At 32.4% G+C, this 27,420-nt stretch overlaps 1 protein-coding gene across 1 annotated transcript; it reads right to left on the reverse strand.

The window, feature by feature from the left end:
- Positions 1–1,071: 1,071 nt before the first annotated feature.
- Positions 1,072–27,420, reverse strand: LOC145263576 (uncharacterized). Its single transcript, XM_080120422.1, has 2 exons — positions 26,624–27,420; positions 1,072–1,102 (listed from the first exon to the last, which is right to left on the reverse strand). The coding sequence occupies exons 1-2, from the start codon at positions 27,418–27,420 to the stop codon at positions 1,072–1,074; spliced, it is 828 nt and encodes a 275-aa protein (XP_079976548.1).

Genomic DNA, 27,420 nt, shown 5'->3' on the forward strand with positions numbered 1-27,420 from the left:
ATGTTTCAGTCTTGTGCCTATTTAAGAAGTACTTTAATTGGAATGTGTGCTGATAAATTTATAGCACTTGTATCACCTCGATGTGAAAACTGCTGACAAACCGGGCAAGCAGGAAAAACCCAACCCTTCATTGGTGAGGTTGCTGGATGAAGAAAATCCTTCTATTTTTATAATTTTGTCTCTCAGTGTGCTAGACTACAAAACTCCTGTCCTGTTTCATGTTTCTATAAATGTACTGAAATATATAAGTTTAAATATACTGAGTATAGACATATCACTACTAAACCGTCCGCGATTCACCGTAAGATATTATAATAAATAGTAGTGCCTGGCGCTACGATTGAAATACGCTTTATTTTGAGTAAATAAATGTTTTACAAATTCACGCTAAAATAGTATTTTTTTTCTTTCCTCTTTTTTTACTTTCATGTCAATTTTCAAAATGTAATCATTAATTGAATGTGGGATAATTATTTAGTCTTGAATTATATTTTTCTGACGGCTTCGTATTTCACTGGCATCAGTGAATTGTTGCTCTAATAGAATATTATCAGAAAAAAAAAAGCAAAGCTGTTCCTAAGGTTTCGGGAAAGTTAGTTGGATAATTCTACTGCTAAGAAAAGCGCGTTATCCATTAGGACATCTGGTGAGGAATGATTTATTAACGTTCTTATTCCATAAAAATAGATGCCGCTCGCTTCTTTCTACGGTATCCTTGTCAGCATCAGACGTCCCCTATTAAGCACCAATTGAAATTCGTTGTATGACATTTGTTGCACTCATCTGACTACAACAACATCAATTAACTTTATCGTTTTAACAATAATAAAATGGAATTTTCATGAAGAACGTATATTTTAGAAAGTTCTGTAGGACTGACATGAGTCACCCCTAAAAGCCATGAAGTAGGACGAAAATAATACAATTCCCCAAGAAATAATAGTTTCTTAGCCCCTCTCTATCCCTTTCTCATAAACCGGACACAAACCAGAAACTACTCTCCCTGTCTGTATCTCTCCTTCTCCTTAACCAATCCATAGCTAGCATGATAGGAGTGTAGGCAGTACACTCTTAGTCCTGAAACCAATGAGGTGTATCTTGCCTGTGAATAATATAACACCAAAATTTAAAAAGGCAAATAAAGTAATTTCTTTTTAAAGGTTACAATTTGCATTACTTTTATTATCCCAACAACAACTAGTGAAGACAAGTAGGAGCCAATGTTACAGTTTTATCGGTAGACAAAGATATCAAGAGACTGCTTCTCAATCGACTGCATAATTTCCGTCTTCATGTCTAATGCAAATAAATACTTAAACCGTATTCTTAAGTAATCTTTTGCGCATATCACCCATTGTTTGCCGCTATCTCGTGCCAGGTATAATCAGCTTACGATCTCTTTGTCTATTTCTCCGTTATCATCGAGTATCGCCTAAGTTTTAAAAAGCGGTGATAGGACTGTAAAAATAGTTTGCATGAATTTATTGTTTGGAAGGATACTCAAAAAAAGATTTATTGAAATTTCCTTAATCCATAAAATTTCAAAGAAATGCATACTTCTCGTCAGTGGAAAGATAATTGGAAATGGATATCCTAGCGAACCTATGAATTTGCTGGTACCGGCAATATCTGACACACCACACATTACATGCACACATACACGCACACACGCACGCACACATACACAAACGCACGCATATACACGCACACACACACATGTACGCCCGAATACACATGCACGCACGCACGCACACACACCTACGCACATATAGGTACACGCACACATACACACAAATACATACACGCACGCACGCATACATACAAGCACGCGCGAGAACGCATGCACGTACACACACGTAAAAACGCACAAACATACACGCACACAAACCAACACACACACATATACATACAAACCCACACACATATATATATATATATATATATATGCAGATAATATAATTTTCGAAGTGAAGAACAATATGTAACACTACGTAAGTTTAAAATATTAAGACACGTGTGTATGCATAGTTGTGTCACATAAAACACGTCGACATCAGTAATAGAATTTAAGTATGAAAATTATTTGCGCATGAATGTTCTACATTTCATGCAACTTTCGGTGGCACTGCATCGATAGAATAAAGATGGCGGAGAAAGTTTAGAACTGCAGCAGAGTTATTTCTCTTTGTTCTAATATTAATTTTCTTGTGAGAAAAAAAAAACATGAAATGTTTGTTAAATTTCCATTACATGAATTTTCATTACAATTAAACCCGAAAAATGCCGAAAATTATATATATATATATATATATATATATATATATATATGCAACCACACACACACATATATAATATATATATACATATACACACCCACACATATATATAATATATATAAACACACACACACATATATAATATAAATAAATACACACACACACATATATATAATATAAATAAATACACACATACACACACACACACACACATATATATATATATATATATATATATATATATATATATATATATATATATAAACGCACTGTTCCAAGATTTCAAAATACTACCGCTAAGATACAACGTGCGGCTCTTTATATTTGTTTATTTTCGTAATATTACGCTGTGATTTGGCTTTCAAGCGCACCTGATGCGTATTTTATTTTATTCAAATTAAATCAACAGTTCTATACGGAATTCACACCCTTGACTTTATTCGCGCGTTGCCTAGGCTCTGTCCCAAGATTTCAAAATACAACCGCGGATATACAACGCGCGTCTCTTCACTTTTCTTTCTCCAAGAAACAACATGGAGAGAAATAAGTAAAGAAAAAGGAAAGAAAACAACATATTAAAGACGGACTTTAGCTTTGAAATATGTTTATGTTATACATACCAGTAATATATTTGTTTCTTCTCCTAATATTATGTTGGCTTTCAAGCGCACTTGATTCGTATTTTATTTTATACACAAACACAGACACAGACACATCCATACACACACACACACACAGGTACACACACAGGTATACACACACACACACACACACACACACACCCACACATATATATATATATATATATATATATATATATATATATATATGATTAGTTTTTTTGGAAAAAGAAATCCAGCAGAGTGCTCAATTAAAAGGAAAATCCGAAATGAAGCGTGTTTATATTTTGCGTACGGAAAGTTGTTAGATGAGACAAGTCATTGCTACCGTCTGTTTCAATAATAATAAGGACCGTTTAAGATATCCTTATCAAACTCTCTTCAGCCAATATTCGTCTATATATATATATATATATATATATATATATATATATATATATATGTATGTATATATATATATATATATATATATCGCGTGTATTTAGGCAGAAATGTTTCATCTAAACATATATTGTTGAGGTAGGCGAGCGTTGAGTTTCTGTTTTACACATTTCTTTCTGATTTGTTCTATTTCACGTATTAATCTTTTTGTAGTATCTTTGAATTTTAGTATGTAGGATACGTATATTACATGCTGTCAATTGTTTCAGCAACGCGTTCTACTGAAACATAAGTCGCCTCAAGGCGAGTCTTCGTTTGTTGGTTTTCAAACCTTTACTTTTACGTTGGGGTAACCAATTATCAAGACCCAGAAGCAACTCGGGGATAAGGGTTGTTGTGTGTACAGTAATAAATGGGATAGTATCGTAGTAATAGTTAATATTGGAGATTTGATAAAGTGTCATTACTTAAGGGGGATGTTCATCAGGAATTTGTTTGTGGTGGACTTGAAGATATCCAAGTTGAAGTCGGGGGAAGGGACAGGCAGGCGACAGAGAGTTCCACAGGCGTGCAGTTCTAAGAAAGAAGCTTTGTTCATGGAATCTACGTTTTGATTTAGGTACGGATAAAAAGTGGGGAAATTATTGACAGTGGTTTCAGGTAGTCGGGTGGGTTTCGTGAAAGATTGGCGAGGGGGATCAGAGAATAGAGCTCAGACGAGCACCTTCCATGGAAATAACGATAAAACAAAGACAGGCTCACAACGTCTCTTCTGTGGGTGAGAGATTGCAGGGAAGAGAAAAGGGCATCCCCCACTAAGCCACGAAGTCTATTTTGTACTCTCTCAAGGCAGGATAGGCTGTTTTTAGCAGCTCCTGCCCAGATATGGCAGCAGTACTTCATCCTTGGACGCACTTGTCTTTTATATAGATAGAGAATTGCATCATTAGTGAGATAGTTTCTGGAGCGGTAGAAGGATCCCACCATTTTCCCAGCGACCTTGACCACAGACTTGATGTATGTGTTCCATTTCAGATCAGGAGTAAAGGTCAAACCCAGAAGCTTATCAAAACATGGGGCCTCCCCTTGACGAAATCCATCCATTTCAATCGATGGCAGATGGGGATCAGAGCGTTTGTGATGTAATGATAGGAGCTTGGTGTTAGATGTATTAAGGGTAACCAGCCACATATTCCCCCACTGTACCACGCGCTCAAGATCAGAGGAGAGAGAATCAGAGAGAACTTTGTCACTTACGGCCTTTGATGTGTTGCCATAGATGGCGTGTTATCAGCCTAGATGTCAACGAATGATTTTAGTATGTGTGTTTGGGAGATCAATGATGTAGATCAATAAGAGAGTTGGGCCCAGGATGGACCCTTGAGGGACTCCAGCATTAATACTGTGGGCCCCTGAGTTCTGCCCATCAACCATTACTCTTATGAGCCTATCAGAGAGAAATGATTTAATGATTGAGAAAGCATTTCCAGTTATACCGTAGCTGGAAATCTTGTGAAGTAGCCCTTTATGTCATACCTTATCGAAGGTCTTTGATATGTCAAGAGCAATTGCCCTAGAAATGAAACCTTTACCGAGAGATTCGCTAATTCTATGAGATATAACCGTTAGCACGTCTGCTGTACATCAAGCAGAACGGAAACCATATTGCGTGTTACTAAGAAGGTTATTTCTGCTGAGTTGGTTGACTATTTGATATGGATTCGAGCAATTTACTCGTTACACACAGGAGATTATTGGTCTGTATAGAGAGAGAGAGAGAGAGAGAGAGAGAGAGATGAATTATCACCTGAATTCTTAAATACAGGCCATACTGATTAGGTTTTCCAGCGTGTTGGAAAGCACTTCTCCTTAAGGCAACGCTTAAACTGTTTTGTAAGTATGGGGGCACGTTCTGGTTGTAGCTTTTTAACCCTATAATTGGAATACTCGTTGGTGAGATGATTTCTTAGTAAGTATGTCTTGACCTGTTGAGTGTTCGCTTATGTTTGGAGGCGGGGGGAGGGCTATGATTCGGGTTATTTATTTTTAGTTTTTATTTTGTTGTTAATTGTTTGGAGAGGGTTAGCTAGCGGTCGTCGCCACGGATACAAACATGCGCACGTACACATATATATACTTAAAAGAAACGGTCACAAGTACACATACATCCCCGCCATGGCATGCAAATATATGTACAAATGTTCGGCTGCATGCATAGACACTCGCGTCAAATTTTCTTGAGACGCTAAAAACTTTAACACCAAGACTCGAACTTTAAAGTAACAATCATCCTCCGATCCCCACACATTCCGCTTCCCCTCATGTATCCCTATGCCCTCGGCCACACCAGAATTAACTTCCCAGACCCTCCCCCACAAGTTCCTTAAACCCCAAAACTAAAACATTATAAACATACCAAGCGCCCTCCACCTCCCTCCTTGTTCCCTTTCTCTCTGTCTCTTTCTTCCGCCCTCCTCGCAGCCCCCCCCCTGACCTCATTCACTCTTTCACTCTTTCATCCCAAAATAGCGAACATTTCTGTAAAAGCCTGAGGACGCTACAGACGGCCAAAAAACGGCCGAGTAGCCGAAACAATAATGTACCTTAACAGAAAGATACGGCAATAAAAAAAACGTATATATGTACATATATATATGTATATATATATGTATATATATGTGTATATATGCATATATATGCATATATGTATATATAAATGTATATATGTATATATACATATATTTATATACATATATTTATATATATATATTTATATGCATATATATATACATATATATACATATATATATACATATATACATAGGTATATATATATACATATATATATATACACATATATATATATATATATATATATATATATATATATATGACCTCATATACCTGTCCTAAATATGTTTACTTTTTACACCAGCCAAAACAATTAAAAATGCGTGTTGTATTTACATTCACCTTTCTGGTCCGGCCTTCAACTAAAAACTAGACACAACCTCCCTCCTACTGTGCAAAAACGGCTTCACACGCAATAACTGTTTCGCCACTACTACTGCTTTCAGCACTGTCTCTGTCAGCACAACCAAATCTTACACATTTCTGACGATGTCTTGACGAAAGACGAAAACAAAAAAATTGCGACATGTTTCGAAAGGACAAATCTAACGATGAGACATTTATTAATACGTTTAGTTTATACACAAAAAGAATCATCAGGAAAAATTAAAAATTAAAAAAGTATAACTAAACAAAATCCTTCTGTTGGAAGTAATGATGTTTGTACATATATATATATATATATATATGTGTGTGTGTGTGTGTGTGTGTGTGTGTGTGTGTGTGTGTGTGTGTGTGTGTGAGAGAGAGAGACAGACAGATATAGATTTAGACTTCATCCAAAATATATAAAGATAAACGCGTGTTTCTCGGTTTTAATACTTTTATTGTCATCGCAATGATTTAATTGAAAACAATTAAATCAGTTGATTCTATGCTTTATTGGAGGACCCATCACGATGCAAAGGAGGGGATTTCATATGCTTCTATACAAGTAAATAAGTACTCAATCCATTTTAGGCTATATTGAACTGTGAGGAGCTATGGCTAATTTTTTTATATAATAACTTGAATTTATGTTTAAAATGAATAGGTAAAGAATCATGGTTCCCATGTACTTAATACAAAATTATTGATATCGACGTTTCCACCGGTGCGCCGATAATAATTAAACACACTTGTGATGTTAAGCTGTATTAGTATGTTAACTGTTTAAAATCAGCCATGATTCTTTAGTTGGGTTTTTAATATTATTGATTTATATATATACATGTATATATATATATATATATATATAAATATATTTATATATATATATATACGACTATACATAATATATTAAAAATATTTATATATATATATATATATATCAATATGTATATTCATATATATATATTAATATATATATTAATATATATATATATTAACATATATATATTAACATATTTATATATATATATATATTAATATATATATATTTATATATATTAACATATGTATATTAACATATATATTTAGATATATATTAATATATAAATATTAATATAGATATATATATATAAACATATAATATATATTAATACATGTATTTATATATATATAAGTATAGGCATATATATACTTATATACATATAAATATATATATACATATTAATATGCATATATACATATATATATTAATCAATGTATACATATATTAATATATATATCAATTAATATATATATATTTTGATATATATAAATACATATATATATACATATTTATATATATATAAATATATATACCAATATATATATTAATATATATATATTAATATACATATACTAATATATATAATAATATATATATTTAATATATATATATACATACATACATACTAAGTGGTTCATATATGTGCAATCCGTTATTCCAGCCGCTACTGTTGAGTATAACATGTCTAAGATGTGATCTAATTTAACATAATACAAAATTTTAGTGTAGAAGTTTTATACTATACCGCAGCGTAAAAGTAATTTTATTTTCATTTTTGTGCGGTTTTTCACTCCAAACGTATAGCTACTTTGACACAAGGTGATTTGATTTGGAATCGTGTCTTACGGAAGATGTTTGTGATCTTTATGTTTGACATTTCCTGGTCAGTACAGTGATTACATTTGGCGTGAAACCACCGTTATTTCGTTGGCGAGAAACATGTTCTAAATAAATAAGCATAAATATAGAGCAACAAAAAAATGATGGATTTTTAAGAATAAAAATTATTTAATTTTATGGTTGGTTTTAAACGCATTTTGCAAGTTACTTTTTAATTTAAATACTAGAAATATGTTTCCCTATTCCAATAGCACGTGGTTGCTAGAGGTGTATAATTCTAACGGTGACGTGCTATTAACCTCCTATATAAAAGGAAATGCGTTATTGTTGTTAAAATAACCTTGCTTGAATGCTTAGAGACAGTATTTGAAATATTATCAAATTGAATACGTTTACTTGCTTTTTAAAGATTCGTTCTATAAAGATTAAATTGTTTGGATTAAATTGTTAAGATTAAATTGTTAAGATTAAATTTTTAAGATTAAATTGTTAAGGTTAATTTGTTAAGATTAAATTGTTAAGATTAAATTGTTAAGGTTAAATTGTTAAGATTAAATTGTTAAGATTAAATTTTTAAGATTAAATTGTTAAGATTAAATTTTTAAGATTAAATTGTTAAGATTATATTGTTAAGATTAACTTGTTAAGATTAAATTGTTAAGATTAAATTTTTAAGATTAAATTGTTAAGATTAAATTTTTAAGATTCAATTGTTAAGATTAAATTGTTAAGGTTAAATTGTTAAGATTAAATTGTTAAGATTAATTTGTTAAGATTTAATTGTTAAGATTAAATTGTTAAGGTTAAATTTTTAAGATTAAATTTTTAAGATTAAATTGTTAAGATTAAATTGTGAAGATTAAATTGTTAAGGTTAAATTGTTAAGATTAATTTGTTAAGATTAAATTGTTAAGATTAAATTGTTAAGATTAAATTGTTAAGATTACATAGTTAAGGTTAAATTGTTAAGATTTAATTGTAAATATTAAATTGTTAAGATTAAATTGTTAAGATTAAATTGTTAAGATTTAATTGTTAAGATTACTTTTTTAAGATTAAATTGTTAAGATTAAATTGTTAAGGTTAAATTGTTAAGATTAAATTGTTAAGATTAAATTGTTAAGATTAAATTGTTAATATTAAATTGTTAAGATTAAATTGTTGCCATTAAATTGTTAAGATTAAATTGTTAAGATTGAATTGTTAAGATTAATTTTTTAAGATTGAATTGTTAAGATTAAATTGTTAAGATTAAATTGTTAAGGTTAAATTGTTAAGATTAAATTGTTAAGATTAAATTGTTAAGATAAAATGTTAAGGTTAAATTGTTAAGATTAAATTTTTAAGATTAAATTGTTAAGATTAAATTGTAAAGATTAAATTGTTAAGATTAAATTGTCAAGGTTTAATTGTTAAGATTTAATTGTTAAGGTTAAATTGTTAAGATTAAATTGCTAAGATTAAATTGTTTAGATTAAATTGTTAAGATTGAATTGTTAAGATTGAATTGTTAAGATTGAATTGTTAACATTAAATTGTTAAGTTAAATTGTTAAGATTAATTTGTTAAGATTTAATTGTTAAGATTAAATTTTTAAGATTAAATTGTTAAGATTAAATTGTTAAGATTAAATTGTTAAGATTAATTTTTTAAGATTAAATTGTTAAGATTAAATTGTTAACATTAAATTGTTAAGGTTAAATTGTTAAGATTAATTTGTTAAGATTGAATTGTTAAGATTAAATTGTTAAGATTAAATTGTTGCCATTAAATTGTTAAGATTAAATTGTTAAGATTGAATTGTTAAGATTAAATTGTTAAGATTAAATTGTTAACATTAAATTGTTAAGGTTAAATTGTTAAGATTAATTTGTTAAGATTAAATTGTTAAGATTAAATTGTTAAGGTTAAATTGTAAAGATTAAATTGTTAAGATTAAATTGTTAAGGTTAAATTGTAAAGATTAAATTGTTAAGATTAAATTGTTAAGATTAAATTGTTCAGGTTAAATTGTTAAGATTGAATTGTTGAGGTTAAACTCATGAAATAAGAAACAAAAATGAAAGAAATTTTTATAAGGAAGATATTTTCATTTGCTACGCCGTTTCCAAATACATTTTCTAGTTTTGTATATCTTCAGATAAATTTAAATTCTACCTGAAATTTTGGAAGTTTTTGCAGAAGGACGCGAGCAAACAATTTGCCAGCAAATCATCAGGCGTCCAATTTTCATGTTTTATTATTTTATTTTATTTAAAAATTTTTTTTTTTTTGCAAATTCAAGTCATTTTTCTTGTTGTATTATTTTATTTTTAATTTTTAATTTTTTTTTTTTTGCAAATTCAAGTCATTTTTCTTGTTTTATTACTTTATTTTTTATTTTTTATTTTTATTTTTTTTGCAAATTCAAGTCATTTTTTCTTGTTGGCCTGAGGCAAGTATGGCTTTTTGCTTACTTTGCATATTTTTAATTCCACATGTAATAACCTTCTACTCATTTTTTTAGCTGATCTGATTGTATTTGCGTCTTCCATTACTTCAGAAGCAAGCTTTGAAGAATTACTTTTAATATCTGCAAGGTATGTTTTTTTTCAAAGATCTTTATTCCCTGGCAGTTGTTGACATTTTGGGGTTTTGTCTTTTTCTGTTTTTGAAAGACTTTGCTTCCTTGGAGATTTTTAATCGTTGTTTGAACTCCTCTCCTTAAACATTCCATTTTCTAGCAATTTATATCTAAGAATATCCTTCACTAAATGAAGCAATAATGTTTGCCCTTTTAATATCTGAAAGCTGATTATTTGAAGTCAATTTCAATTTAATAAATTATTATGGCACTAATTGGTATCACCTATTATCTGAAAAGTAAGTACTAACCTTTATTATGACGATTCATTTTGAATATTGGAATGAATTTTGTATGAAACTATGCTGATTATATACTGGAATATCGTAAAGCAAACAGCTATATATTATATTGTTGTCAGTACCCATCCAGGCATATATGCTACATTACAATGTGTATATGTGTCGCTAAATGTTTACTGTGGTAGTGCACTAGTTGAAGCATGTGTTGTCTTTGTGACCTATTTGGTTTTGTTATGTGTATATACTTGACCAGTCTATTTACGGCCCATGATCAGCCTACATGTACCTATGCGTGGGTTTGTGTGTTTGTCACGTACCTGTATTTCGACATATATTTCTTCTGCAGCGTTGGTTCTTTTCTCTTTTTCTGCACCTGGGAATTTCATCTGTTCTTAGATGGAAAATGGAACCTGTAGATGAAAGCATTTCAAACTCCAAGCCGATGATTGATTTTATATAAATTTTTATTTTACTTCCCAGGTGTCGTTCGCAGAAGCAATTGGAAGAGAATAATTTCTGCGTCAGGGTTTCTCTTAGTCTCCATTTTGAGAGAAAACCGTTAACCCATCCGCTCTGCTTGGCGTCTGAATTCTAACTCCAACTCTATGCCCAACTAACTAGAACACGTGACAAACAGACACGTCAACTTCTGATCAGCTGTTGTAGAGCTTTCGGTGCAACTTGTATAATTTACAGTTTTTTCATGTTTTAACAACTTTATCAAAACATTGTTGACATCTCCTCCTTTACTTGCCAGTGAGATAGATATATTGATCTATATATAGATAGATAAACAAGTAAACAGATAGCCAGATCGATAGGTAAACAGATACAAAGAAAGATTCACCGATAATTAAATAGATAACAAACTGCTCAATCAACTAGATAGCATTCCTTCCCTTCCTTTCTGCAAAAATGTATACCTAATACATATTTAGTCTCTCACTTTTATATGTCATAATCATTAGATCACTATGACCGGATGTTATAACATTAAAAATTAAATGTTAAAATTCCAACCATATTTCTCGCAGTTTATATTGGTCTTTAGAGTTCCTTGCTAATCTGTCAGAAATGGTTTCGTGGCTGGGTTCGAATCTCCGACCGGTAGTAATCGTGGCACTGATTTTTTTTTCCGAAAGGAAGAAAAACTAGTGTCTGTATGTAATACAATTATTACGGTACTATTTATGCCAGTCCCTTTAAGTAACTCGCTTTCTTACTGTTGACCAGTTTAAAATTTAAATAGAAAGTCGGTCGCCTTATCTCGCGGAGCAGATCATGATGTTATAATTATTATATCACTATGGCCGGATGTGACGGCAGAAATAAAAAAAGAATGTTAAAATTTCAACAATATTTCTCCTGGTTGAGATTGGCCTTGACGATAATTCCTTGCTAATGGAGCCAGAGATGTCTTCGTGGCTGGGTTCGAACTCTCGACCGGTAGTAATCGTGTCACCTTGCCCTGATGATTTCCGAAAAGAATGATATGCTAGTGCTTGTAGGTATTAAAATTAATTATTGTAATATATATATATATATATATATATATATATATATATATATATATATATATATATATATATATATGTCCCTGGGTTACAATATTTTCTAAAATTTTTCTCAGTTATGCAGAATATAGAAACTATGCATAAATATAATTCAGCGTAATAGTCAAATGTAACCCATCCTCTAATACAATAAAAGTGAAGAAAGAATTTATGAACGCTTTTATTTCAAAGGATTATGCGAATTACTTAATGTTCATGTAGTCGCTCGCATATCCATGACGGAGTTTATTAAGAAGATTAAATAATTTTAATTAAAACGTAGGCTTTTAATATCAATGCGAAAGTAAAAAAAAAATATCTGTTTTACAGACATCGTCGAAATTTCTAGGCTGGTACCTGTAGGCGTGTTTACTTCAATGGGGCTGATGTACAAGCTCACCTGACGGGTCGGCGACAAGGTAGTACTTCAGGTAATGGTTTACCAGCAACTTGATGCAAGATGCCTCCCCGTAAGTGCATATCAAGCAAATGTTTCCCGCAGCAAATGCTGACAGATGAAATGTGTGCGACACGAATTTGCGCCTCGTGAATCACCTAAAACTGTGGTAATTATTACTGACCGGAACTCGATGTGGAGAGGGGAGGCAGTGGAATTCTGGGAGGCAGTCGTTCAAGCAAAAGGTTTACAAATGTGCTTGGTCGACTGATTTTAGTAGTAGTAGTTTGTTGTCCACCACGTGGGTCGGACTGAACTGTGCATAGCATCAACTTGTAGGTGAAAAAACACCCCTACCGTTGATGTGTTAGTTGGACTTTTTTGTTTAGTCAAGTTACACGTTTAACAGTTACTATTACAAAGACAATTTGTCGTTGTAAGCAACGAGGCAATACGTTGCAACTCCAGTTAGCCGAGAAAAGCCGAACAGGGTTCTCCACACAAGTTAAGAGTTTCATTGTGTTTTCCTTCTACGTCGAGTTCAAGTTTAGCCGTTGAGTTGCAGAAACGCCCCCCCTTCAGTCGGTTAAAATCCGACAAAACACTTCGTAGCTGGGGATGGGCCAATACTAATGAGCAAAATGTATACTTGTATCCTAGTTCTGCCAACTTCGACATATTTTTTTTAATTTTACTTCAGTCAAAGTTCTCAGAAATCAAGGGGCCTACTACCTGGGATTAACACTTGAACTCTATATAAGATACATAGATATTCGAACGTTCTATTAAAGTTATTTATCTCTCTAACACTAAGCTTGCAAAGAAATTGAGAACATAATTTTTGTCTCACCAATTAGCCATTTTATATGCTATAGTATAACTTTCCTTTTGGTCTCTTGGTCTTACTGGATTCTAGGACAAAACATTATCTGATTTGGTGGCTTATTCAGCTTCGTGTTATTACTTGAGGTAACATCACTTGAAGGAGGTGTACCATTCCTCGCAAAAGCCAATGTAAGTTAGCCATAGCGTGGAGATCTTATCTGGGCAGCGAATACCATGGGATTTTGAATATTTGGCCAGTGTTAACTTCTGGGGACAATATCCTCATGGCAGGTTATTCTGGTACTCCCCGCACAGAGAGACATTAGACAATCGAGCATAGTGTTTAGTAGGCATTCCAGTTCTCTCCAGTAGGCAGTAATGTGCTGTCCAATAGGTATTCAAGTTATCTGTGCGCTTGTGTTAATCTAAATATACGTTGGCGACTTAATAATCTGTGTATCTCACGAAATAATAATACTAGTGTTTCAGAGTTTTGTTTTACAAATAAATGTAACACCTAATCTATCGAATCATGTTATATTTATTTAACAATCATCAGAGTTGCGATGTAATCATAATATTTAACAAAAATGGTGGCAATAAAATGGTCTCATTTCCTGGAAACATATTACTAAAGTGTAATAAAGTATAAGAAACAAAACAATGTTCTACTGAACTTTCATTCCTTTCTTAGATATTCTGAGTGACTGCTGGTGTCAACACAATTTATCAATGCATTCCGATGATCTGGAGCATCAACATCATCAATTTCCTCAATAACAACCGCAGGTTTCCCGTGAAGTCAGGTGTCTCACTATGTCTTGACAAAGAGCTTTTCTCCACCTAAAACATCTCAAAGATGAGAGGCATGTTTAAGATGTGTGTAAACGTTTAGCAGAGCGTTTACGTACACGCCAAATTGCTTTGTTTTTAGCAAAGGTGGTGTTGCCTATATGAATGGCATATTCATAAACATTAGACTATAGTTATGACGTTTTGTCACTTGAACATGATTCTAGCAAGAATCGAAAACCTTCATGATACATGTGTGACATATTTTATTTTTGTTTTCTAAGATTAACAAAATAATTATCTACCCCATTTTCTCATTATACAAGAAGCTTCTCAGAATAACAATAGCGATGTATTGATCAAAATCATATTTTAAAAATGTATTTTAATGCGTTTGTTTATATAGATATATGGCAACATATATGCATGTATATGTGTATACATATATGTATATAAACAGGTATTTATAAACCTCTCTCTCTCTCTCTCTCTCTATGACTATATTGTTTTTTTTTAATATAATTATTCCACTGACACATTTTACGTCGTCTACGACTCATCAGATTGGCTGAATCTAACGATCAAACGTAATCGACAAAAAGCGTGTGGGTGGATAGTTATATATATATATATATATATATATATATATATATATATATATATATATATATATATATATATATATATGCCAGCTCCTATTTGGGGGTGCCAAATTCGTAAAAAAATATATATTATTTAGAATTCGCATTCAGGAAAATTATTCCCAACTCACATTTAAGTAAAACTATGTTGTATGAATAATTAGATTCCATCAAAAGTATGACACACATAAATAATAGATAACACATATATACATTATTTATAAAATTATATTACTAGAGTGCCACTAGTTAAAATCGAAACCGAAACCAAAACTTATGAAGAATTCTTGATAAAATTATTTATAAAAAAAATTATGACTTAAGTGCCATCAGCTATAATGGAAACCTAAACCAAAACTTATGAAGAGTTTTTGGTAAAATAATTTATGACAAGAAAAGGAAGTACATAAAAATTAAACGACGCGGATGAAAGCGTGACACAGAAAATAGCACACATGCTAACTTATTCTCGTAATAATAAAATGTCTTTCGGTCATTACCTGTAAACGTGTGCTTATGCAGTAGATATATTACAAAGGTTATTCATTTACGTAAGTAAGAGTTTGATCGTCTGTTTAATAAATACATGTTTCATGCAGTAAACCTATTTAATTTTTTCTTCAACATTTTTTATGATTGAATTTGAATTAGTTTATTCACAGAGTTCATAGCTATAGACATTTTTACAGCGTTATCATGACATGGGGTGTAAAATCGCCCTTTTGTTTACCGGCCGTGCAGACACAGAGATACGCGCTGAAACCGAACCAGGAAGACGAACAGGTGTATGGATTCCAAATCGTGGACAAGTAATCCAAGCGATATTTTCCGGCGTCGTAATTTAATCCTCTGTCTTCATTGACATTTGCGCGACTCAAAAGCTTGCTTGCTTGCAATCTGAAACGACAAGAATGACGATAGTACGCGCATGAATGTCAAACCTGGACGTGGGTGATATTTACAACTTGAAGCTGTGTTCAGTTGGCAGTCTCCCCTTCATCAATACACTGTGAAAGTCTCTTATTAAAATTGAACGCAACCAACTGCCCCAGAAGTCGGATAATTGATACTAACTACAATAACGAAATGTGGATGGGTAGGTTTGCACGTCAACGCGTGCAGTAGAACCCCGGAATTCGGTAGTCCTAAGATACGTTTTTTTCAGTTTTTTTTTTTTTTTTACATGGAAGTCACCACTTTTTCAAGTAATTATTTAAACAGCTGGCATAGGGCGTTGTAATAATAAGTAATAAACATTTTATTCTTTATTTTTTCGTGATATGTTAGCGAAATAGTAATAATTGAAACAATGAATCAAGCAATAAGTGTTTAGATTATAGTGTAAAATAAAGCAATGTTGATATTTTGTATTTATTTTGATCATTGAAACCGGAAAAATATCCGGTTATTTAAATAAATTTGTATTTAAAATAATTACTTATTATTAAGACTTTCTATTATAGTGGCATATTTATTAATTAGTAAAAATATCAAATATGTATTACATATTTTGAATCACCATTTAGATTTATATTTTTCATTCTAACAATAACAGTTTTTTGTGGATCTAATGATATCAATTTTTTATTGAGACAGAGCAAACATATTTCTGCATTGTTTCTATTTTATTAAAATTGACGTTCTCAAAAATCAAGGGCCCCCCATTCTAAAGGCTAACACTTTAGACTTATATAGGATACATAATAATTCTTTATATTGTATCAACTTTTTTTAAAGCTTAAACATTGAGTTAGTAAGGAAGTTAAGAATATATGTTGCTACTCCCCAACTGATCATTTAAGTATATTGTAGTATATCTTTCTCATGGTCTCTTGGTCTTACTTGAGTCCAGAACAAGAAATCACCTAGTATGGCTACGTACCCAGCTTCAAGCTGGTACTTGGGGTAACATCGCCTAGAAACGATGCGCTATTCCTCGTATAACTCAGTGTGGTTTAGCATTATTAAGTGAATCATATTGTGCTGAGTAGACTATATATTTTTTTAAATATTTATTCAAGGTTTCCTTGAAATAAAGGTATCCTCATACAAGGTTACGCTAACAAACCTTTTTACTGAGAGGCGACAGACAGTCGAGGATAGTGGCTAGTAGATACATAAATGCTCTACGGCAGGCGTTCAATTAAATAGATATCTATATATCTATAAAATTGGGAATAGGTGTGTCAGGAAACCTCCCCACCTATATAGTTAAGTAATTTTGTTCTACATATTACACATTTTATATATATATATAATATATATATATATACATATATATATATATGTGTGTGTGTATATATATATATATATATATATATATATATATATATATATATATATATATATATTGTATTCAGGCATGTGGAAGACTTGTAAATCCGTTTTGACTGAGGACCAACGGATGTGTATCTTTGTGTCAACGTTTCATGATTGCGCATGCGCGGTCGTGAGACATGACAACTTCCTCATATAAAATTTGAAAATACTCTCTAGATATCGTTTCCAGGAAGTCTAATGAATATCCTTCTTGGTTCTATATCTTTAGATTATAGTTTCGATGAATTTTACGTACAGGAAGTGAACTGTTTAGTAAATACATGTATGAACATGCTCTGTTTCTTTCCATTTTTTATTTCATTTATTTTTAAAGGAATTAAGTATTAGGTAAATACCTACGGAATTTCTGATTATAATTACTAAGGAATCTTACTTAACATTAATTAAGATAAAATATTTATGCGTATTTTACGATTGGGCAACGGTGGGCGGTCTGATATGCATACATATATATATATATATATATATATATATATATATATATATATGTGTGTGTGTGTGTGTGTGTGTGTGTGTGTGTGTGTGTGTGTGTGTGTGTGTGTGTGTGTGTGTGAAGGATATAATTTGTATAAAATAAGGATTTATAAATTTGTTATAATTTGAATTTTGAATAAAATAAAATACGCAAGGAAAGAACTCTGTGGCGTGTCGGAGTTCGGTTCGGGTTTTGAACTTTGGTCCAATCTATCCGGACCGTCAAAGTAGCATTGGCCTCATTTCTAAATAGAACCTTTGGAAATCCATTTTCATGTAATTCTGTGCCCAAGCTATTCGTTTTTCCCCTATGCTGTTTGCTCAGTGGAGGCATTAGAAGAGGTTTGATGGTCCTTGCAATCTCATTCAACAGATAGTATCGGGCATGGCTGGATCTTGGAGCGATTCCACCTTTTTCCTAAATGAAAGCACTAATGCTGTTAGTGTTTCGGTTGACTTCTCTACGAATTTTCCAAATATATCGACTTAATAAAGCATCGCTAAATTGCCACAAATAACAGGGACGCTCCTAGGGTTATAAACATAAAGTTTCCGACTACAGTTATAATCTTTGGTGTGGTTTCAGATTAGGGCCACATCTTGCCACCTCACATGTTTAAGTTGGCTTGAAAGTCAACACCAACGGGGACATGGATGTATTGAAGAGTGTGGTTATCACTTGGTGCATTGAGGTGGCCGTTGGCAGACACTGAGTGTGGCAGCAGGACCTGGTGCCGGCCCACCTCCAAATAGACCCGGAGTTGGCTTCAGAAGGAGTACACAACGTCTGACCTTTCTCTCACTGCCCCCCTCCCCCTGACCTAAACCGCAAAACTACTTCTTTTAGTCATACGTCGAGAATAATACCAACATGACTTTCCACAACAACAAAGCCTACCTGATCGCCACCATCCTCCTATCTCCCGCTGACGCTTGTGGAAAAGCATGGGCCACCTTCTGGACACGTATTGAGGCGATGATAAAAGATAACGGCGGTTACATTGGATACATGTAAGTTCTACTATATAAGGAAGATAGCTGAATTGATTTTGTTTTAATAAAAGTTTTAAAATAAGTCTGCAGGGTTGTTCTATTTAGAGCGGCATGTTCATTGTTCTACCCTGCACACCGTTTACGTAATTTACACTCGTTCTTTCGCTTTCTTTCTATTTCTATTCACTCCTTCTTTCGTTTTCTTTCTATTTTCTATTCACTCCTTCTTTTGTTTTCTTACTTTTTTCTATCCACTCCTTCTTTCGATTTCTTTCTTTTTTTCTATTCACTCCTTCTTTCGCTTTCTTTCTATTTCTATTCACTCATCCTTTCGCTTTCTTTCTTTTGTCTATTCACCCCTTCTTTCGTTTTCTTTCTATTTCTATTCACTCCTTCTTTCGCCTTTTTTCTATTTTCATTCAACCTTTCTTTAGTTTTCTTTCTACTTTTATTCATTCCTTCTTTCGTTTTCTTTCTATTTTCAATCCACTCACCCTTTCGCTTTCTTTCTATTTCTATTGACTCATTCTTTTGCTTTCTTTTTTTTCTATTCACTCCTTCTTTCGCTTTCTTTCTATTTCTATTCACTCCTTCTTTCGCTTTCTTTCTATTTTCATTCACCCCTATTTTTCACTTTCTTTATATTTCTATTCACTTATTCTTTCGCTTATCTTCTATTTTCATTCACCCCTTCTTTCGCTTTCTTTCTATTTTCTATTCACTCCTTCTTTCGCTTTCTTTCTATTTCTATTCACCCCTTCTTTCGTTTTCTTTCTTTTTTCTATTCACTCCTTCTTTCGTTTTCTTTCTTTTTTCTATTCACTCCTTCTCTCGCTTTCTTTCTTTTTTCTATTCACTCCTTCTTTCGCTTTCTATTTTATTCACTCCTTCTTTCGTTTTCTTTCTTTTTTATTCACTCATTCTTTCGCTTTCTTTCTTTTTCCTATTCAGTACTTCTTTCGTTTTCTTTCTTTTTTCTATTCATTCCTTCTTTCGCTTTCTTTCTATTTTAATTCACCCCTTCTTCCGCTTTCTTTCTATTTCTATTCACTTATCCTTTCGCTTTCTTTCTATTTCTATTCACTCCTTCTTTCGTTTTCTTTCTTTTTTCTATTCACTCCTTCTTTCGTTTTCTTTCTTTTTTCTATTCACTCCTTCTTTCGCTTTTTTTTCTATTTTATTAAATCATTCTTTCGCTTTCTTTCTTTTTTCTATTTACTCCTTCTTTCGCTTTCTTTCTTTTTTCTATTCACTCCTTCTTTCACTTTCTGTCTATTTTCTATTCACTCATTCTTTCGTTTTCTTTCTATTTTCTATTCCTCATTCTTTCGCTTTCTTTCTATTTCTATTCACTCCTTCTTTCGTTTTCTTTCTTTTTTCAATTCACTCTTTCTTTCGCTTTCTTTCTATTTTTTATTCACTCCTTCTTTCGTTTTCTTTCTATTTCTATTCACTCATTCTTTCGCTTTCTTTCTATTTTCTATTCACTCCTTCTTTCGCTTTCTTTCTTTTTTCTATTCACTCCTTCTTTCGGTTTCTTCCTTTTTTCTATTCACTCCTTCTTTCGTTTTCTTTCTTTTTTCTTATTCACTCCTTCTTTCGCTTTCTTTCTATTTTATTCAACCCTTCTTTCGCTTTCTTTCTAATTCTATTCACTCCTTCTTTCGTTTCCTTTCTTTTTTATTCACTCCTTCTTTCGCTTTCTTTCTTTTTCTATTCACTCCTTCTTCCGTTTTCTTTCTTTTTTCTATTCACTCCTTCTTTCGCTTTTTTCTATTTTCATTCACCCCTTCTTTCGCTTTCTTTCTATTTCTATTCACTCATTCTTTCGCTTTCTTTCTTTTTTCTATTCACTCCTTGTTTCGCTTTATTTCTATTTTTATTAACTCCTTCTTTGGCTTTCTTTCTTTTTTCTATTCACTCCTTTTGTCGCTTTCTTTCTATTTCTATTCACTCCTTCTTTCGCTTACCTTCTATTTCCATTCACCCTTTCTTTTGCTTTCTTTCTATTTCTATTCACTCCTTCTTCCGTTTTCTTTCTTTTTTCTATTCACTCCTTCTTTCGCTTTTTTCTATTTTCATTCACCCCTTTTTTTCACTTTTTGTATATTTCTATTCACTCCTTCTTTCGCTTACCTTCTATTTTCATTCACCCCTTCTTTCGCTTTCTTTCTATTTTCAATTCACTCATTCTTTCTCTTTCTTTCTTGTTTATTCAATCCTTCTTTCGCTTTCTTTCTATTTCTATTCACTCCTTCTTTCGTTTTCTTTCTTTTTTCTATCCACGCCTTCTTTGGCTTTCTTCCTTTTTATCTATTACCTCCTTCTTTCGTTTTCTTTCTATTTCTATTCACTCCTTCTTTCGCTTTCTTTCTTTTTTCTATTCACCCCTTCTTTCGTTTTCTTTCTTTTTTATTCATTCCTTCTTTCACTTTCTTTCTTTTTTTTATTCACTCCTTCTTTTGCTTTCTTTCTATTTCTATTCACCCCTACTTTCGTTTTCTTTCTATTTCTATTCACTCCTTCTTTCGCCTTCTTTCTATTTTCATTCACCTTTCTTTCGTTTTCTTTCTATTTTTATTCATTCCTTCTTTCGTTTTCTTTCTATTTTCAATCCACTCATCCTTTCGCTTTCTTTCTTTTTTCTATTCACTCCTTTTTTCGTTTTCTTTCTTTTTTCTATTCACTCCTTCTTTCGCTTTCTTTCTATTTCTATTCACTCATTCTGTCGCTTTCTTTTTTTTCTATTCACTCCTTCTTTCGCTTTCCTTCTATTTCTATTAACTCCTTCTTTCGCTTTCTTTCTATTTTCATTCACCCCTTTTTTCACTTTCTTTATATTTCTATTCACTCCTTCTTTCGCTTACCTTCTATTTCCATTCACCCTTTCTTTTGCTTTCTTTCTATTTCTATTCACTCCTTCTTTCGCTTTCTTTCAATTTTATTCACTCTTTCTTTCGTTTTCTTTCTTTTTTATTCACTCCTTCTTTCGTTTTCCTTCTTTTTTCTATTCACTCCTTCTTCCGTTTTCTTTCTTTTTTCTATTCACTCCTTCTTTCGCTTTCTTTCTATTTTAATTCACCCCTTCTTCCGCTTTCTTTCTATTTCTATTCACTCCTTCTTTGGTTTTCTTTCTATTTTCTATTCACTCATTCTTTCGCTTTTTTTCTATTTCTATTCACTCCTTCTTTTGCTTTCTTTCTTTTTCTATTCACTCCTTCTTTCGCTTTCTTTTTTTTCTATTCACTCCTTCTTTCGATTTCTTTCTATTTTCTATTCACTCATTCTTTCGTTTTCTTTCTATTTTCTATTCACTCATTCTTTCGCTTTCTTTCTATTTCTATTTACTCCTTCTTTCGTTTTCTTTCTTTTTTCAATTCACTCATTCTTTCGCTTTCTTTCTATGTTCTATTCACTCCTTCTTTCGTTATCTCTCTATTTCTATTCACTCCTTCTTTCGCTTTCTTTCTATTTCTATTCACTCCTTATTTCGTTTTCTTTCTTTTTTCTATTCACTCCTTCTTTCGTTTTCTTTTTTTTTCTATTCACTCCTTCTTTCGCTTTCTTTCTATTTCTAGTCACTCCTTCTTTCGTGTTCTTTCTGTTTTATTCACTCCTTCTTTCGCTTTCTTTCTTTTTCTATTCACTCCTTCTTTCGTTTTCTTTCTTTTTTCTATTCACCCCTTCTTTCGCTTTCTTTCTTTTTTCTATTCACTCAATATTTCGTTTCTTTCTATTTCTATTCACTCATTCTTTCGCTTTCTTTCTTTTTTCTATTCACTCCTTGTTTCGCTTTCTTTCTCTTTTCATTCACCCCTTTTTTTCACTTTCTTTATATTTCTATTCACTCCTTCTTTCGCTTACCTTCTATTTTTCTTCACCCCTTCTTTTGCTTTCTTTCTATTTTCAATTCACTCCTTCTTTCGCTTTCTTTCTTTTTTATTCAATCCTTCTTTTGCTTTCTTTCTATTTCTATTCACTCTTTCTTTCGTTTTCTTTCTTTTTTCTATCCACTCCTTCTTTGGCTTTCTTTCTTTTTTTCTATTATCTCCTCCTTTCATTTTCTTTCTACTTCTATTCACTCCTTCTTTCGCTTTCTTTCTTTTTTCTATTCACCCCTTCTGTCGTTTTCTTTCTTTTTTATTCATTCCTTTATTCGCTTTATTTCTATTTCTATTCACTCCTTTTTTCGCTTTCTTTCTATTTCTATTCACTCCTTCTTTCGCTTTCTTTCTTTTTTTCTATTAACTCCTTCTTTCGCTTTCTTTCTATTTCTATTCACTCATTCTTTCGCTTTCTTTCTTTTTTCTATTCACCCAATCTTGCGTTTTCTTTCTATTTCTATTCACTCCTTCTTTCGCCTTCTTTCTATTTTCATTTACCCTTTCTTTCGTTTTCTTTCTATTTTTATTCATTCCTTCTTTCGTTTTCTTTCTATTTTCTATTCACTCATCCTTTCGCTTTCTTTCTTTTTTCTATTCACTCCTTCTTTCGTTTTCTTTCTTTTTTCTATTCACTCCTTCTTTCGCTGTCTTTTTATTTCTAGTCACTCATTCTGTCGCTTTCTTTTTTTCTATTTACTCCTTCTTTCGCTTTCTTTCTATTTCTATTCACTCATTCTTTCGCTGTCTTTCTATTTTCATTCACCCCTTTTTTTGCTTTCTTTCTATTTCTATTCACTCCTTCTTTCCCTTACCTTCTATATTAATTCACCCTTTCTTTTGCTTTCTTTCTTTTTCTATTCACTCCTTCTTTCGCTTTTTTTCTATTTCTATTCACTCCTTCGTTCGCTTTCTTTCTTTTTTCTATTCACTCCTTCATTCGTTTTCTTTCTTTTTTCTATTCACTCCTTCTTTCGCTTTTTTCTATTTTCATTCCTTGCTTCTTTCGCTTTATTTCTTTTTCTAATCACTCATTCTTTCGCTTAATTTTCATTTTCATTCACCCACTTCTGTAGCTTTCTTTCTTTTGTTCTATTCACTCCTTCTCTCGCTTTCTTTCTGTTTTTATTGACTCCTTCTTTCGCTTTCTTTCTGTTTCTATTCACTCCTTCTTTCGCTTTTTTCTATTTTCATTCACCCCTTCTTTTTCTTTCTTGCTATTGTCTATTCACTCCTTCTTTCGCTTTCTTTCTTTTTTATTCATTCCTTCTTTCGCTTTCTTTCTATTTCTATTCACTCCTTCTTTCGTTTTCTTTGTTTTTTCTATTCACTTCTTCTTTCAGTTTCTTTCTGTTTTCTATTCACTCCTTCTTTCGCTTTCTTTCTTTTTTATTCATTCCTTCTTTCGTTTTCTTTCTATTTCTATTCACGCCTTCTTTCGTTTTCTTTCTTTTGTTCTATTCACTCCTTCTTTCGCTTTCTTTCTATTTTCATTCACCCCTTCTTTCGCTTTTTTTCTATTTCTATTCACTCCTTCTTTCGCTTACCTTCAATTTTTATTAACTCCTTCTTTCGCTTTCTTTCTTTTTTCTATTCACTCCTTCTTTCGCTTTCTTTCTATTTTCATTCATCCCTTTTTTCACTTTCTTTCTATCTCTAGTCACTCCTTCTTTCGCTTACATTCTATGTTCATTCACCCTTCTTTCGCTTTCTTTGTATTTCTATTCACCCCTTGTCTCGCTTTCTTTCTATTTTTTTCAATCCTTCTTTCGCTTTTTTTCTTTTTTCTTTTCACTCTTTCTTTCGCTTTTTTTCTATTTTATTCAATCCTTCTTTCGCTTTCTTTCTATTTCTAATCACTCCTTCTTTCGCGCAACTTTATTTGCCTTTTTCACTATATTTCTTTTCTTCTTACTTTTTCTTTCTCCGTTTCATTCTCACTCTTATTGTTTCTCTTTCATTCTCTGTCTTCCATTCTTGTTTTAATTCTTCGTTTTTTCTGTTTTTTTTAATTTCATTTTTTTTTCTTTTCTTCTTATTCATTTTCTCTTCATTTTTTGTGTCTTTCTTTATTTCAATGCCCATTTTCCATTTGATTAATTTTCTTTTTTTCCCCCTACACATTTTCATTAAATATGTCTTCATGCCTAGGTCACATTAACTTGGCGTAGCTTACCCTACTTCAAAGTAGGATCGTAAAATCGTTATCTGATTTTTACCAAGAGAAACATAAGCATAGATTCGCTACAATGAAGCCGCTTGGTAAATAAGTGTGAAAACGCAAGCATACACACACAAATCACACACTCGCGCTCAAACAAATGTATGTATGTATTTATAATAATACGCATGCATATATATATATATATATATATATATGTAAATATATATATATATATATATATATATATATATATTGCTTTGAAAAGTATGAATGGAGTCATTATGGGTGAAAAACAGAGAGAAACGGGAAATTGTATAGAGACAGATCGACTAAAAAGAATTATAGGTAAAAAGAACATCGATTAAAAAAGGATCCGTACGAAATTTCGTGTAAAAAAAAAAAAAAATTAAGGGATCTAGAGGTTAACCTTTCGTCCGACCCTTTTCAATAGATCTCGTCGGTAAGTTGCATTAAATTAACGAATGAGAATGGAAAAAGGGGAGGAGATGAAGCCGAGAAAAAATATATATATATATATATAATTAAGAAAATCCGTTGTCTACAAGTAAGTATAGACAAAACAGAAAATCCAGCGTACACGTAGACTTTTTTTTTCTTAGAGTTCTTTAAATAACTCTAATTTATGTGAAAGTTCTTTTTGTCTACATAAAGCTGGTTTGCGCATCAGCACACTGACGGCCTCCAAGATGTTGAGGTGATGTTTGTTCCGGGCTTTATGTAAAATGCGGAAGCATTCATCAGAATATGCTTGGCCACAAGTTTTATTTTCGTACAAATGAACACCAATTGCCGATTCGAGACTTGGTGGTCGTCCGGATGTATTCCGTAAAGGCCCGGATGTATTCCTTAAAGACCCGGATGATATAAAAAGCTTGCGTAAATACCCAGGAACGTGTTGTGCCACTCTGACCCCTAAACGTTAAAAAGTTCGACCCACGTAGTCAGCATCGCACCGACATCTAAACTCATATATTATTAAACTATTTTGTAGCGTGGGAAGTACATCGTGTTTAAACGCTGGGAAGGCAGTTTTGGTACACAGCACTACTCGGGGTTGCACCGCGTAAAAACAGTGGGAAACAACCGAAGTGATCTTGCTAACAAAACCCCTACTAATTGAACCTATGTAGGGGAGCTTCAAATAAACCGGACATTTAGCCGGACCGAAAAGAGGCTTAGTGTTAAAACTAGTAAGTTTTTGGCGAATATGCTTAGACATTATACCACCAGGGAATCCATTTTTGATAAGCATGTCCGTTATTTTCTTAAGTTCCTCCTCAAGTTTGCTTGGCGAGCATATCATGAGTGCACGGTGGACCAAGGTCTTAATTAAACTTATTTTCCTGTTCATAGGGGCAAAGGAATCCCAACTAATATACACCCCTCTGAAGGTAGGTTTCCTGTATATAGTTGTATTAAGCCGATTCCCTATCCTTTCTACAAGGACGTCCAAAAAGGGTAAAGAGTAATTCTGCTCTTCCTCCATAGTAAACTTAAGTGCCGGGTGGAGACTGTTTAATTTCAGAAAAAAATCACTTACTTCATGGCGGCACTTGAAAAATGACAAAAGTGTCATCTACATACCGCCAATAACGAACAGGTCTAGAAACCTGAGTAAACAGTAAGGATTCCTGAAAGCCTAGGAAAATATTGGCCAGGATAGGACCCAAAGGACTACCCATGGCCACACCATCTACCTGTTGATACATTACGTCATTAAAGCTAAAACAGACCAACTTGGTAGCTAGTTCTATGAATTCAAGGAAAATATTCTCCGGAAAATCCGGAGGGGTTAATGTGCTACGATAGAGCATATCCGAACAAATTTGAATAGTTTCATCAAGGGGTATATTAGTGAAAAGATTGGTAACGTCGAAAGAACACAGGAAAGTTGTTTCTGAATTAAAATCAAGTTCACGCATAGTGGCAGCGAAACGAAAAGAATCCGCAATGCAGTTACCCGAGAATTCCTTTAGTACAGGCTCAAGAATCTCGGACAACCATTTTGCCAGTTCATGCTGGGGTGAACCGATCATGGAAAGAATGGGTCTTAAAGGGACCTCGTTCTTGTGGATATTTGGTAGCCCGTACATTCTGGGTCGTTCTGAACCCACGGGCCGGATTCTATCATAAGTATCTTTACTAACAAATTTCCTCCTATGTATTTGAAGAAACTGTTTCTGGAGTTTAACTTCAGTGTTCGAAGTGCTATCAACAGATGTGTCGCCAAGCCTTTTAAATTTGGATTTATCATTTAAAATATCCAACATTTTTCCGATATAATCATTCGTATTAAGGATAACGACACCTGCGCCTTTATCCGGCTTAGTGATGTAAATATCCTTATTAGTTTTAAGGAGTTTGGCGGCTTGATAGTGGATTTTAGTCCATACAAATTCACGAACATTGATAGAGGAGTTCGTGAACTTGTGCACCAGTTCAGCTAACCTAGCCTTCATATACAACAATTCATCGTTGGAACGACGTGAGTTTAATATTTCGAATTCAGCAAAAGAACTTTCCCTACCAATCAT

The sequence above is a fragment of the Euprymna scolopes genome, chromosome 39 (assembly GCF_053919585.1).
Source record: "Euprymna scolopes isolate OS-2025 chromosome 39, ASM5391958v1, whole genome shotgun sequence".
Classification (NCBI taxonomy): Eukaryota; Metazoa; Mollusca; class Cephalopoda; order Sepiida; family Sepiolidae; genus Euprymna; species Euprymna scolopes.